At 35.7% G+C, this 15,991-nt stretch overlaps 1 protein-coding gene across 5 annotated transcripts in view; it reads right to left on the reverse strand.

Moving 5' to 3' along the window:
* The window catches only part of TLR10 (toll like receptor 10), a 30,249-nt gene that overhangs the window by 6,826 nt on the left and 7,432 nt on the right, over window positions 1–15,991 (reverse strand). For 2 of the 5 annotated variants that reach the window (XM_016140702.2, XM_016140703.2), the window contains one exon: window positions 499–591. In XM_016140702.2, coding sequence (XP_015996188.2) covers window positions 499–560 — 62 coding nt within the window. In that variant the 5' untranslated portion in view covers window positions 561–591. Of the gene's footprint in view, window positions 1–498; window positions 592–5,041; window positions 5,200–5,851; window positions 6,999–15,991 lie in introns of those variants that run through there. The other 3 variants (XM_016140701.2, XM_016140699.2, XM_016140704.2) reach the window with 3 other exon arrangements.

Here is a 15,991-nt window from a genome sequence, read left to right on the forward strand (position 1 = left end):
ACCACACACACACACAACCCTTGGCAAGCACTGATGCTTTCATGGTTTCTGCAGTTTTGTCATTTCCAGGATGTCATATAGTCGGAATCATATATAGTGTGTAGCTTTTTTCAGATTGGATTTCATCACTTAGTTATATGCACTTAAGTTTCCTCAATGTCTTGGCATGGCTTGATAGCTCTTTTTTTTTTTTTTTTTTTTTTTTTTTTTTTTTTTTTTTTAGTGCTGAATAGTATTGCACTGTCTGGATGTACCAAAGTTTATCCATTTTCCTACTGATAAATATCTTGATTGCTTCCAAGTTTTGGTAATTATAAATAAAGCTGCTTTAAATATCCATGTGTAGGATTTTGTGTGGACCTAAATTCTCAATGAAAGTAATTTTTATCACCCAATACTGTGGGCCCCTGAATTAATGTCATGAGGTATTGCTCAACTTTTCTATGTGTGGACATAGAGAGCCCCTGGAGTTAATGTCTGACTTTCAACAACACTTACCCATATACATGGAAGGTCCAAAACAGTAATAAACAGAATGGTTTCTGTCCTGATGCCACCATATGTCTTCAGGTTGACAGCAAAACTGGAAAACTGCAAAATAATGGTAATAAATGATAAAAACATTGTCCATTTCTTGGAGGCTTTTTATATATCAAGATATATATAAGCGCTTTGCATGTATTATCTCACTTATGTATCACAAAGCTCTGTGAGGAAAGTACTATCACCTGCATTTTACAGAGAAGAAAATGTATGGATACAGATTTCTGAGGACTTTGAGAAAAGAGTCAGGCTTCAAGTTGTTTGATTAGACACAGAACAGAGGTGGTTGGAGAACTGAGATTTTCACAATATTCATTACTCAAGATATTTATTAAGTACCTACTCTGCCTGAAACTTTTCTAGGCATTGGGGATATAATGGTGAATAGCAGATAGAATGTCTGTCCCTACACAGCTTACATTCTTCTAGTAAGGGGAAGGAAAAGAGAGACTATAAATAAAATAATAAATTTATATCTGAGGTGATGATAAAGACTAGAAAGAAAAAAATAACTTTAAGATAAGAGAGATAGGGAGCAACTATAGAGTGCTATTTTGTATTGGGTGGTCAGAAAAAGTCTCTCTGATATTGTGTCCTTTATGCAGATATCTAAAGGGAGTCAGAGAGAAGCCAGCCACTTGTCTGAGGAAAAAATTTTCTGAAGAGAGAGAGCAGCAAGCACAGTTCAAAAGACCTGATGTGAGAGTAAGCTTGGAAAATATGAGGAATAACTAGAATTGGAAAAGTGCATTTAAAGCATTAGATCTCGAAAGGAGTCAGATTTTCCTCTGGTTGAAATAAGAAACCAGTGGAAGCTGTAGAGGAGAGGAGTGGCAGGTTCCGGTGCACATTTGAGAGTCCTCTGCTGCGTGAAAATGACTGAAAGGGTGTGGGGTGGCAGGACGTATCCCCTGGGACACTATCAAGTAATTCTTGTAAGAAAGAAGGTAGTTTGGGAAGTAGTGAGAAGTGGTTAGATTCTAATATTAATAAACACTTCAACTCTGAAAACACCAAGGGAAGGTAATCAGCAGTGATGAGAGTTAACCTGCATATGTCCAATATACATTGACCCTCAGACTCCCTTAGACTGGTCACACCTGTAGACAAGCAAGAGGAACAACAAGCATTCTCCATAGGAAGAACATGGTTTGTAAGACTTCTCTGTACCATTCATGCTGTTCCATTGCTCTGAGAAGTTGTGTGTCCATGCACTCATGCAAGTGTGGTGAGGTGACAAAAATGGCAGAACTAAGGCAAGGTGGCGCTTAGAATATTACCCAACTCTCACTGTCATCTGGATTTTTCTTTCTCTAGAACTGCCCACATTTTTGTTTTGTTTTGTGTGTGTGTGTGTGTGTGTGTGTGTGTGTGTTGAAGTAAAGAAATTCTAACAAACATCAATATTTTCTAAAATAACTTAAAAATAAAAACATTTTCTAAAACTGTTTCATAGAAAATAGGGAAATGGACACAGAAATTCTCAACTATCTTATGAAATGACTGGAGAGAAAAATTTGATTTTCATATTCCTTGTCCACTGTGTGCCCAGTGGAAAAGAGGCATGAAAGGCACTAGGTGGGAACAGGATTGAGAAAGTGGTATCCTGGAACTAGATTCAGGTTTTCACCTCTTCACTTCCATTTGTATTTCTTCCAGTCCATCCCAGGTAGTCCTTGGTCATCCCTTTTCATATAACATTTAACATAGCATCCATTGATCAACAGAAGAACAATCATGAATACAAAAAGAGAGCCTCTACGATGCAAATTTATGTCCATAGAAATTTTTCAGATTTCAGAAATCCAGCAAAATAAACTTATTACCAGTACCATAAATTTAATCCATTACCCACATTTAAGATGACTTGAGTAACTTGTTCTGCTTGATGAATCTATGTATTTATATCTCTTCAGCAAGTCTGATAGTATTTCCACTCCATATTGACTCTATCATGCAAATGAGACAGTGGCCACTTGACACCTTTTGAAATGACAGCAGCTAGCATTCATTGAGCTAAGTAATACTAAATTATGTAGATTGATCTTTACAACGACCACCTTATTAGGTAAGTGTTATCACTACTTCCCCTTTACAGATATGGAAGGTGGTGCTTAGAACATTAACTGCCTCACGGTTGCAGAGTTAATACAGAGTCCAGAGGCCTGGGTTCTTAGCCACTCTATTATCTTATCTCTCTAGGGTAAGTCAAGGTAAATTTGTTTTCAAAATATGTTAAAATACATTAATCACAATAAAATGTTATTTCACTAAGTCATATTGATTCTTTGAAGTTTCTTAATACGCAGTCCACGAGACCTAATGAGTAAGTCTGCAAATGTCACCAGTTTGGATTTTATGCCAATTTCAAACAAGACAGACATGGCTTGAGCCATTATGTTGAGCACTATCTTGTTTAAGCCCCTGCATTTTGCTACAGCAGTCAGACTTGGTCCTAACGAACATACTGCCACAGCTGGAATAAAACCCGAACCCCTGATACTGGACGGTAACACCCTCCACAAGATGGTCTCGCTTCCTCCTGGGATCCCACTGCGGATTACTCTTCTGGCCCTGTACACTCCTGTCACACTGCCCCTCTTTTGTTCCTTGGTCACACCATGCTTGCTCCACATTGGGGCCTTTGCACCAGCTTTTACCTCAGCTTGGCATGCTCTTCCCCCAGTCCTTCCTTGGCTGGGTCTTTCTTGTCATTTAGATCTTGTCTTAAAGTTTATCTCCTCTAAGAGACCTGACTTGACCACCTAATCTACAGTGCCAGCTTGCTCTCAGTTGACATCTACTCATTTTATTTCTCGACGAAACGAGGGTTTACACTATGTAAAACTGTTGTTCATTTATTTACTGACTATCTCCTCTACCTCTTAGTCTCATCAAACAAGAGAGTGACAATCTTATTCACAAAGAATAGTGCCTAGCAAATAACACATACTGGGTAAATACTTTAAAAAATTTTTTTAAAATGTATATATGAATACATATTTTAATTTTGTATCTTTTAGCACAAGGTGCTATATAATATGCTCTCAAAAATATGTGTCAAATGAATGAATTAATATTGTGAACTCCTGCTATGGTGCAGTGCATGATGGTTAGAGAATGAATTTAGTTTTAAGGATTGATAGATCTATGTTCAAGTCCAATCTTAGCCACTCGCAGGTTGTGTTAACTTAGACCATTTATTAACTGCTGAAGCGTTCTGTTTTCTCATTTGTAAAATGGGTTTTGTACAGAGGTATAAAAGAGATAATGTATATAACTCTGACTTCTCTTCAAATTGTATAAAGCTTTTGCCTTTTACTAAAGTGATGATGTGTATAAATCACTTGTATCATGCCTAGTATATCACAAATGATAGTAATTATCAGGGCCAAGATTAGGATGACTTCAGACACAAATTTTAAGGGGCATCAAGGAACTCAGTAATCAAGATAAATAATGTTTTAGTAAAATATTTTTTAAAATTAAAATTAATGCAAAAATTCATAATGAACTCAATATCAAATTTTTTTGTAGAGACAGAATCAGTATTACTGATTTTTCATTTCTTAGACTCTAACATGGCTTGGCAGGACACCAGCAGTTATAGACTTTAAGTGATCAAGGTGTTTTTGGCATTGTCAACTCACAGAATACTTTAGTCTGTAGTAACTTGCTTTAAGCTCCTAGGTCTAGGAGTTATGGCCCTTGAAATGCAGCAGACTCTAACATAATTGCTTTCTCTGGGACTCCCTGAATTGAGATGCCACAGCTTCCACTTTTTACCTACTTCTTTTCCCTGACCAATAAAACAACCTTATTTGGAACTTATTCTAAATACGTTTTTTAACTTCTCTTAATATAAAATAAAAAGGTCCTATCTCAGACAGTGCATATGCATGATGGCATTTCATTAAAACATTTCAAAAAAATAGAACATAAACTTCTGATGAAATATGCATTCAACAAGTATTATATATTATTATCAGATTCCTACTACTATTACTGCTATGCCTTAAGCATACTTTCTTTAATAGCTTATGATTTAAAGGTCCAAGTCAACGACACCATGAAATGACTATTAGTGGTTTGTCAAAGAATACTTAATCATCTAATTTCTTTTTTCCCAATGATACAAAAAAATAAAAATAAAAATGACAAAGGGGTAAAAAATTCATTGAATGTTGAATAATCTTTGTAACCAAAGGGTATGAATCACTGACATTTTTCGTGTATCTCTTACCTGCCTGGCATGGAGCTAAATGCTTTCCGTACATTATCTTTTTCAATCCTCTCAACGGCCCAACAAAATGGTGGGTATTTTTATCCTTATTTTACAAATGGAGAAGTTAAAGCCCAGAAATTGAGTGACTTGCCTAAAGTGACCCAGAGAATAAGTGATAGAGCACAGATCTGAACCAGACCTACGTAGCCCCTTTCAGGACAGAAACTGAAGGAATTTTGAACTCTGAAATGAAGTAATTTAGAAAGTGATTACCAAGGCCGATTCCACGGTCAGGACTCGCTGCCATGGTGGCCTCTTCCTCCCCACCCCACGAGCCTTTCTCTGAAGTGGTATGCAGCTGCTGTGGGAAATTCATTCTGCTGGGTGTCATGAAGTTGAAGAGACTTTGCCTACGTACGTTCTTAGGAGAGCTATAAATGCACAAGAATTGCAATACAACTCAGATAGTGTACAGAACTCTAATTCACAGCTCAGTGTAGGTGGCCCATGAGAAAGCTGTGCTGCAAATCAAGTGCCCAGATGCTGCTAATCATTCTCCACAGCAGCCACAGGGCCATCTTTGCTCACTTTGGACTTCTAAAGGAAACCGATCAAGACCTACATTGTACAAAGTCCATCAGATGTACCCCTACTTTTAGACATAAAACACAAATGCAAAACTTTTAAACTAGTAAAGAAGCAATAAATATGCTTTAAATAGCCAAACAGCGGTTGTTATTAATATGCATCACAAGAAAGTTAAAGCTAGAGAATATTCCGTTGCAGTGCCCGGGGCCATCCACTCCTGGCGGAAGGACTGACCAGGTTCAGGCACCAACCAGTGAAAGGAAACCCAAACCCTCAAGCATTTTCAAGACAATTTCTCAGATCCATAGCCCCAAGGTCATTCACGATTCCTTAATCTTTATATTAATGTAGGCAAAATCATAAATACTAAAATTCAGAATAAAGCTACTTTCCTCTTGTGTACATGTGTTCAAATTACCTCTTCTTTAAAAAGACCCATGCAATTCTAATTTATTTTTCATGATCGTTACAACAAACAAAGCTAACAGTTCTTACCGCCAGGCTTGCTGTGTGGCTCCGGCAGAGCTGCAGGTGTGGATGAATCATTGATGGCCAGAATTGGCTGCAGGAGCGACTGAATCGACCTTTTCTGCGAAGCTTAAGCTCCTTTGCCCTCTACTGCATGCTAGTGGCATTACACGATGCCTAAATTCATTATAATCTTAGAGCATGTTTTTAATAATTGCGGTAAAATACACACATAAAGTTTACCATTTTAACTGTTTTTAAGTGTAGGGGCATTAAGTGCATCCAAAATGTTGTGCAGCCATCACCGCTATTCGTCTCCAGGTCTTTTTCATCATCCCAAGTTGAAACTCCATACCCATTAAATAATCATTCCCCATTCGTCCTCCTCTGTCTCTGGTGAATAACATTGTACTTTCTGTCTCTGTAAATTTGACTACTGTAGCTACCTCATATAAATGGAGTCATACAGTATTTCTCTTTTTGTGACTGGCTTAGTTCATTTAGCATGTTTTTAAGTTTCTTCCATGTGGTAGTATGTAGGATCAGAATTTCCTTTCTTTCTAAGGCTGAATAATTTTCCACTGTGTGTATATCCCACATGCTTTTTATCCATTCATCTATCAATGAACATTTGGGTTGTTTTCATCTTGTGGCTACAATGAAAGTGGGAATAGAAATGTCTGTTCAAATCCCTGCTTTCAGTTCTTTTGGGAATATACCTAGGAATGAACTTGCTGGGTTATATGGCAATTCCATGTTTGTTTATTTGTTTCTTTGTTTGTTTGTTTGCAGAAGTGCCATACTGTTTCCCACAGCATCTTAGAGCACTTTGATGGCACCGTATTTTGAGGTTTGGATCAGTTATTCTGTTTATCAAAATTGGGTGGGATGGCCGTGTAAGGCTGAGAGAGAATAGGAATGATGGCTCCATAATTTCAGCAATCTGACTGCAAGACTGAGAAGGGGTTAGCTAGAGGCCTTGTCTTAATATAAAGGAGTAAAACAAGTATGGTATTATTTATGTAGATTATAGAGGACAGATCGATTTTTTCAAAGCAATACTTTTTGAGGTTTTATTTATACTTGACAAGATTTAGGTGACATTGCTGAAGATCACTAGTGAAGATAAAAATTTCCAAATAAAATTTGTCTACTGGAGGAATGGTCAATTTCAAAAAAAAAAGAATGGTTATAGCTGATTTATGTAAATATGAAATTGAGAAGGGGATACATTCTTAAAGCAAGATTTTTTTTTACAATATTGATTTTATAAAGTAAAAGCGTAATTCATATATTTCTACATAAATTTTAGGGGAAAACCATGCAATAGATTACTGTGTAAAGAAAAACAATAAAAAAAAAAAGAAAAACAATCTACTGCTCATCTAAACGTACATAAACACGTCTACATACACATACATATGAAAACAGGTGCCAGATGCACACACAACAGGAATGCTGGAGAGGGTAATCCTAGCTCGTTGGATGAAGCACGCTCTAAAGTCTCTTTCATCTCAGAAATTCTCAGACTATTACCAGCACACTCGCATTTTATATTACCCTCAAAAGGGAAAAGAATCACGTGGGGTTTTCCAGTGACATATCCTTCCTTTCCCCAGAGCCTAACACGTTTAAATACTACACTGTCAGTGAATGGAGGCATTTTCTTTACGTGGTTTTTAGTTTATTTACCAAAAACAAGTTAAGCCAAGTTGGAAAACAGTATTCTGTATCATCATCATCATCATCATCATCATCATCATCATCATCATCAATCACCATAGCTCACATTTATATCCTAAGTACAGGGAGTATTACATATAAGATATTGGCTAATCCTTACTACAAACTACATAGAATTTATACATAATTCTCATTTGACGGATAATGAACCTAGTTCAACATGAACGAGAAACTTGCCCAAGGTCATCATTCAGTAAGAGAGACAGTCAGGATTCAAAACCAAGTTTGTATAACTCCCAAGCCCATGATGTTTTCACTACTCCACACGCCCAAGAGCTTGTATACTGTTCCCTCTGCCTTTACCTGAAATTCCTAAAGATTTTAAATCCTTATTAGCAATTAGCAGTAAGAACAGTAAGCTCAGGACCATATGTGTTAATAACTTTGAGATGTAATTTTCAAAATTTCCCTCAAAAATCCTCCCCCTTTTTCTGTTCCTTTTTTCCTTCCTCTCTTACTCTGAACTTCAGAGATATCTGCTATGATAATTCATTCTCTCTCTCTCTCTCTCTCTCTCTCTCTCTCTCTCTCTCTCTCTCTCTCTCTCTTTCTCACACACACACACACACACACACACACACACGTCCCCCCTTATGCCTTCCTATGATTTCAGAATTCTGACTGCCATATTTCTTCCTTTATATATAAATTGCAATGAACAGAGAGCCTTGGGTTACTTCAAGTGGAGAAAGGCTTATTTTATTTATTTATTTATTTATTTATTTTTTCAAGCTTATACTTTTATATATTTTTAACATTTTATTTTTCCCCTTACCCCCTCCCTATCCTCCTGGTAACCACTAGTCCATTGTCCATGTCCATGAGCCTCTGTTTATTTGTCCTGTTCATTTGTCGCTTTTAGATTTATATCCCACGTATAAGTGATATCATATGATTTTCGATCTTTTCTGTCTAGCTTATTTCACTTAGTATGATTATTTCAAGGTCCATCCATGTTGTTGCAAATGGCAGTATTTTATCTTTTCTTATGGCTGAATAATATTCCATTATGTGTGTGTATATATATGTGTGTATGTATATATATATATGTGTGTGTATATATGTGTGTGTGCGTGTGTGCGTGCATGTGTGTGTGTGTGTGTTTGTGTTTGTGTGTGTGTGTGTGTATCTCAAAGCTTCTTTATCCAATCATCTATCGAAGGACACTTCTGTTGCTTCCATGTCCTGGCCACTGTGAATAATACTTCTATGAACATCGGTGTGCAAATATCTTTTCGGATATGGGTTTTCAAGTGTTTGGGAGTAAATACCCAGTAGAATGGAGGTTTATTTTAAAGAGACTACAGAAAGTAATGAAGCATAGCCTCATATTGCCAGTCCACAGAGAGCCCTGAAAAAATGGTAGCCTAGACCAATAGCTACCATGGTGGCCTTGGTGGTCAGGCCATCTGGTGTACCCTCCAACATAAGAAAAGTCTACTTTGTATTCTAGTTATGACTCAGCTTCTCTCTGACTCTTCCTCTTTCTGGATTTGCTTCTCTTTTGACTCTCAGCGTCTCTTTATTTCTGCCTTTTATTTCTTCCTATAGCTTTTTTTCACTGTTATGCTATGAGCAGGGCAGAGGCTCATCCTGAGCATATTTCCCCAAGGTAAGAAATCTGATTGAATCTTTGTATCACCATCCAAAATGGAGCATCTATATTGGTCGCAGGACCCATGGACTACCCAATAGTCTCCTGGTCTACTTTACATTTTGCCTTTGATAGGGCCCAGGTCTCTAATCCAGGCAGATAGGAAAGGCACATGACTCAAGGTTGCTCACTGGGTGGAAGAGACTGGGCTGATTTCTCCTAAAGCTGTTGCAGGCTACCTCACAGTCTAGTGTGACATATGTGTTAATTGAGTAAAGCTCCTCTTGTTTAAGTATAAATATCGGTAAGAGAAAATAGTGATGCAGGTTATTTTTCCTGAATCATATTTCCAAAAAATCAATAAAAGGTAACAAATTTTTCACATGATAAAAAATAATTCGAATAGTTTATCATTCATTTTACTATACTTGATGAGTATAAGAAGGGCAAGATTTTTTTAGCTTGAACAAATAAATGGTCCTAAGTATGTAGTGGGACCCTATGGAAAGACTTTTCTGAGATCTGATAAATATTTCATTATCAAGAACTAGAGAAGCACTGTCCAATATTGAAATAATCCAAGCCACACATATAATTTAAATGATCTAGTAACCATATTTAAAAATACAAAAAGAAACAGGTAAAATTAATTTAATATTACACTTTATTTAATCACTGTATAAAAATATTTACATGTATCCACTATAAAAAACTATTAAGATATATTCTTCTTTCATACAATGTCTTAAAAATCATGTACATTTATACACTTAACAGCACATTTCAGTAAGACTTGTCACATTTCAAGTACCACATTTACTAGTGGCTACCATATTGGACAAATAGGGTTACAGACTTAATAAATGACCAACCTACAATTAGCCAACAAACTGGAACTCTAGTTCACCCATAAAATCTTACTCAGTGAGGCCAATATTGATATTTCTCATTTCTTCATCTCACCTGATTCCAGCTCCTACTCCTTTTCTCAACTGACCCTGTTAACCGTGTGAATGATCTACTTATAGAGACATCTATCAGGATCTGTGTCCTCAGAAATTATCTCAAAGGCTTTAGAGATAAGAAAGAAAAAAAAATACGTATATTAGAGGAGGTATGGGGGAAAGAAGAGGGAAGATCGGCAAATACTAAAGAAAGATTAAAGAAGAGAGAAAATAAAAGGTTTTGAAAAGCAGAAAGGATAGATCAAAAAGAGAAAGCAAAAAAACATAGGGGAAGAATAGGGAAAGAGAATTAGGACAGAAAATAAGGATCAGGAAAGCAATGGAGACACAAAGAAGGGAGAAAATAAAATGCATAGGTTAAACAGGGGAATGGGAAAGGGAACTGAGCAGAGAAGGGAGGGGGAAAGCCTGAATTTTTCATCCGGTGCCAGTTATTCCTATTTAGTGTTTATCTTAGACTGAGTTGTAGAGAAACTCTATCCTATAAGATACATTAGCATGAGGAATCTCCCTGGCTTTTCTTGTTTGCCTCCAAACCGCATGCTATTGTTTAGACTGAATATGAAAAAAATTACACAATGAATCGTGCTTACTAAGATGCCTTCCAACATATATTCGGAGATCTGCCAGCTTATAGCAGCTCATGAGAGCCTATTTTTTTAATTTTCAAGAATTTTGTGAGCCAGTTGTTTAAAACAACCATTGTTAAAAATTTTATATATTTGCAATTAAATAAACTATATTTAAAAAGTAATAGGTACTCAAAACTCATCACTTCTTATTTTGCAGTGAATTTACTATTATTATTATTTTATTTATTTATTGTTTAAAGCCTACAGCACCTGGTATTCCAAGATGGTCTTCCTTCCAAGCACTAACCAGGCCCGACCCTCCTTAGCTTCCGAGATCACACATTCATATGTATTTACTATCATTATGCTCTTAAGGTTATTGAGGACTATTGTATCTTTATGGCAGAATCTGATGATATTTACTGGTGCATCTTCTTCCAACTCCGCCTTTAATGATGTCACATTGGTACTTTGAAATTGAACATAGTGGGAGTATTTATACCATGAAATGACAAACACTGTATTTCAGGACTTTATTGTTTTATTAATTTTCTAGACCTATGAAAGTAATAAAGAAATGTTAATTATTTGTCATTCGAGTGTTTTTGTTTGTTTGTTTGTTTTTAGAATCTGTTGTTAAACATTTACTAGCACACCACTGCACCTGGTGTCATTTACATCTTTTAAAAAAAGTAATTATTTCTCTCCGTAAGCTTTTAGAATTGTTGTTCTTGGTATTCTAAAATTTCAAGAGAAGGTGCCTCGTAGCATTCATTTTCCTGGGCAGTTAAGAAATTGATCTCCTTAGTGGAATTTCTTTGTTTCATTTCTTTATTAATATCTTTCCTTCCATTTTCTCTTTCTGGAAAACCTTCTAGATGGATGTGGATTTTCCAGATTTTGGCTACTTTTTCTTATTTTTTGTTTTGCATTGGCAATTAATATTTTTGTTCTAATTTCTTAGAAATTCTCTTAGCATATCTTTCACTGCTTCAATTTCTTTGGGGGGAGGGCTATCATATTTAAGTTCTAAGAAGCACCCATATCTTCAAATTATCTTGGAAGAGAGGTAAATATCCTTGTAAGCCTGACCAGGACTGCATCCTCACCATGTGGCACTGCTGTCCCCTGACTCTCAAAGGCATGGTGCCTGGATCCTTGTTGATTAACTTTAACAATGAATTTTTATTATGTATCGTCCTCTTGTGTGGGTGTTAACTTGTGGAATTCGAGAAGTGACTGTGTGCCGGTATGAGGGTGAATACCATAAGAGAGCTCTGGAACAGACAAGGAAGACAGTGATGAACTTGTCCAAAGTGTTGGGGAGGCATGGGAAGAACAGTCTAGAGAGAGCACAGGAGGTAGCCAGAAAATTCAGCATGCCTCTGAAATCCTCAAAAGGGACTGCATTCCCACAACCATGTGAGATGGGGATTCAAATAGTTTTACTTGAAAATAAAAGAAAATAGTAACCCCAAACTAGAAAATTTTGAGAGACTCGGGTTACATTATTGAGGTTGAAGTTTTTCATGTGTGCTTTCTAATTGGATCTCGTTTCGAGTTATCCGTTCTCATTGTTGATATATCAGTTGGGATCTTAGCGCTTTTCTATTTTAGTTTATTAGTTCTTTACATTAAAAAAAAAAAAGAATTTTATATGTGATATTTGTTACCAGTTTACTTTCCAATTTATTATTTCCCCATTTGCCATTTTGGCAAATGTTTGTTCCTTTGCTTGTTTGTTTTAACACACGGCTGCTTCCAATTTTTCTGTTGTCAAGTTTTGTGTCTTTTCTGATTTTATTTAATCTTAGCCCAGGACAATCTAGACTAAACATAATAAGTAGCTCAGCTCCAGTTCCATATTTGGGGGCAAAATAATAGTGACCTCATCATCACATCATAGCTAATATTTTGGAGCTTTCGTTTTGCGCCAGGCACTGTTCTAAGCACATTACATGTATTAACTCATTTAATTCTTCTAACAACAGTGAGACAGGTATATTCTCATTTTGCATCCAAGGTGCAAAATGCAGAGAGGAATTAACACATCCACTTCTCGTCACTAGAAGGAGGTGGAAGAGGCAGCGTTCAGAATGGGGAGTCTGTCTCTGGGCTGTCCCCCTACCCACTGTGCTCTGCCACCCCCAGAAAGACTAGCCAGACCTGGCTTTCCATTGACGATACCCCTGACTTATAACAACCACACAAGAGAAGTACCACGAGTGTGCTCATCGTATGGATTAGAAAAGGGAGGCTGGAAGAGGTTAAGGAATTCATCCAAGGGTGAGGAGCTTTAGAGAAACTGAGCCAGGGTCTAATTTCTGAATGCTAGTGTGAAGAACCCAACTTTATCACCTTTATTCTCTAGTACTTCCAGCTCTGACTGAGGCCCATTTGACCCCCTAAACCCCATTTTCTTTGTTGGTTGGTTGTAAGTCTTTCAAGTACAGAAAAGCATAATAGCAAAAGCAAACACCAAGCACAGGCAAGCAGTGATAATACTTTTTGTATATTTTCATCTAAACTTTTTCTCTGTAAATTTTTAACACATTGAAACTGTCCTGTACATACAATTTTGTAAATTATGTTTTTCATTTATATTACGATATAAACATTTTCTTATGTTAATTAAAGATGTCCTACATATTATCTTTTTAGATTGTATAAAAATAACATACACAAGCTTACCATCTTGACCCTATACATTATTTTTAATTGTTCTAAAACATGTCATTAAATGAACAAATTCCTTTATTATGGGAAATTTGGAGTGTTTCAAATTTTTCACTGTTAACAACCCTGGAATCAACATAATTGTGAATAAACATTTGTCCAGATTTCAACTTATTTCCTTAGGATAGATTTCCAGAAGTAGAATTACCAAGTCAAAGAATATGATTATTTTAAAGCTCTTGATATATATATCACCGAGTTACTTTGCTCTCCTATTATCACTGTATATAAAATGCCCATTCAACAGTAATGTCGTTAGTATAACAGGCTGATAAAAATGAAACCGCTTTACTCTAAATTTAACTAAAGTCCCTGAATGAGGCGTGAGACTACATAATTGGTTTTACAACTAATTGCTGACCTCTACCCAATAAAATGTGTCAGAGGATCTGAGAGGAGTTAAAGGTTAAACGAATTTTGGAGAGAGGTTTTGGTATATTATGAGTTTCCTTTATCCAGTTTGGGGAAACATACTATGACCAGCCTTTAAATCATAGTTAGAAATCTAAAGGCCAAGGCTAGCTACTCTAAAGGTACATTTTACAAACAGTGAAACTTAGGCTTAGAAAGTTTAAGTAAATTGTCCAAGGACATTCATAATTAAGTGATGGAGTTAGAATTGAAACCCAGACATTCTGAATCAGAGCTTGCATATTTACCTATTCTGCAATATTTCCTTTAATTTTACTTGTGAAATCTTATCTTAACTTCATTACTATATATGTGTTCATACTTTGACCTGAATATTTCATCTCCCAACTTGGAACTCTTTGGTAGGAAACTCCACCAATAGAATTTTGAAGTAGCCTCCTTAAAATTACTTATGAGATCAGGTATTTATATATAGGATCAATCTAACTTCTCAAAATCTTTAGGTTTGTTAGATAAACTTTAATTGACTTCATGTTTCCCTTTAAATATTGGTTTTTTTTAGATTTGCAAGATGTAATGAATTGAACTATATCTTGCAAAATTCATTTATTTGAGTCCTAAACCTCAGTCCCTCAGAATGCGACCTTATTTGGAAGAAGGGTTATTGTTATTAGTGAAAATGAGGTCATTAGGATGGGATCGAATCTGATGATTGGTCTCCTTATAAATAAAAGAAATTTGGACACAAACAAGCATAGAGGGAAGATGGGCCTAAGTTCTTCTTAGAGCTTAAATATGATAGTGCCCCTCCCTGCCACAAAGAAATTGAAGCAATAGAAAATATGCTAAGAGAATTTCTAAGAGTTTCCATAAGCCAAGGAAAAGAGGTGGAGGACTGGTTTTCCCTCACCAACACCTTGGCATTGGACTTTGAGCCTTCGGAACAGTGAGATAGTAAACTTCTGATGTTTTGTACACTTAGGTCACAGTGCTTGGTCTCATCGGCCCTAGCAAACTAAAGAAGAGTAGTACGGAACAACTGAAACTTGGTTATGAAATCTTGAAGTTTAATACAGGAAGTGAAATCACTAAAGAGAAAACAGGAAAATTCATTTCTGTTCGCACCTCCCATTACAGAAAAACAGCTTTCATATATTTTTATCATATATTTCATACTTTCAATTTTCTAATGTTATGCCTCATAGACGTTTAAATGATGACTTTCTTATCATTTAAGAAAGTCATATCCCTAAGTTCTAACTCCATAGGCTGATTTTCAAGACTGTTGACAATATAATCTTAATGTTTATATCTCACTGTCATTTTCCATAAAACTTGTGGTTCAATAAAACTGAGACTCAAGTCTCAGAACAGGCGTGGTAGTCTTGTCTTTTTTCTCTTTTGGAATGGCCTATTCTTCATCATCACACATTGAAAAATCCAGTTAAATTCTTCCTTCAAGGCTCAGTGGAACACTTCTAAGATTTTCTTTCTTTCTTTTTTTTTTTTAAATCAATAATTACTTTATTTTTTATTTTTATTTTTCTATTAGTGTTGACATTCAATATTAATTTATATTCATTTCAGGTATAGCACCTAATGTTTAAACATTTTTATAATTTACAAAGTGATCCCCCAAATTAGTCTAATACCCTCCTTATACTATACATGGTTATTACAATATTAACTATATTTCCGATGCTTTACTTCACATCTCTGTGACATTTTGTAACCATCAATTTGTACTTCTTAATCCCTTCAACTTTTCACCCAGACTTCCAAATACCCTCCTATCCAGTAATCACCAATTTGTTCTCTATATCTAGTATTCTGTTTTTGTTTTGTTTGTTTAATTAGTTTGTTCTTTAGATTCCACATATAAATGAAATAATATGACATTTTCCTTTCTCTGTCTGACTTATTTCACTTAGCATAATACTCTCTAGCTCCATCCATGTCATTGTAAATGGTAATTTCATTTTTTATGGCTGAGTAATATTCCATTGTGTATATGTACCACATCTTCTTTATCCAATCATCTATTGATGGGCACTTAGATTGTTTCCATATCTTTGCTATTGTAAATAATGCTGCAATGAACATAGGGGTGCATATATCTTTTCGAATTAGTGTTTAAGTGTTTTTTTGTTTTTTGTTTTTGTTTTGGTTTGCTTTGTTTTGTTTA

This window comes from Rousettus aegyptiacus, unplaced genomic scaffold, assembly GCF_014176215.1.
Source record: "Rousettus aegyptiacus isolate mRouAeg1 unplaced genomic scaffold, mRouAeg1.p scaffold_m13_p_10, whole genome shotgun sequence".
NCBI lineage: Eukaryota > Metazoa > Chordata > Mammalia > Chiroptera > Pteropodidae > Rousettus > Rousettus aegyptiacus.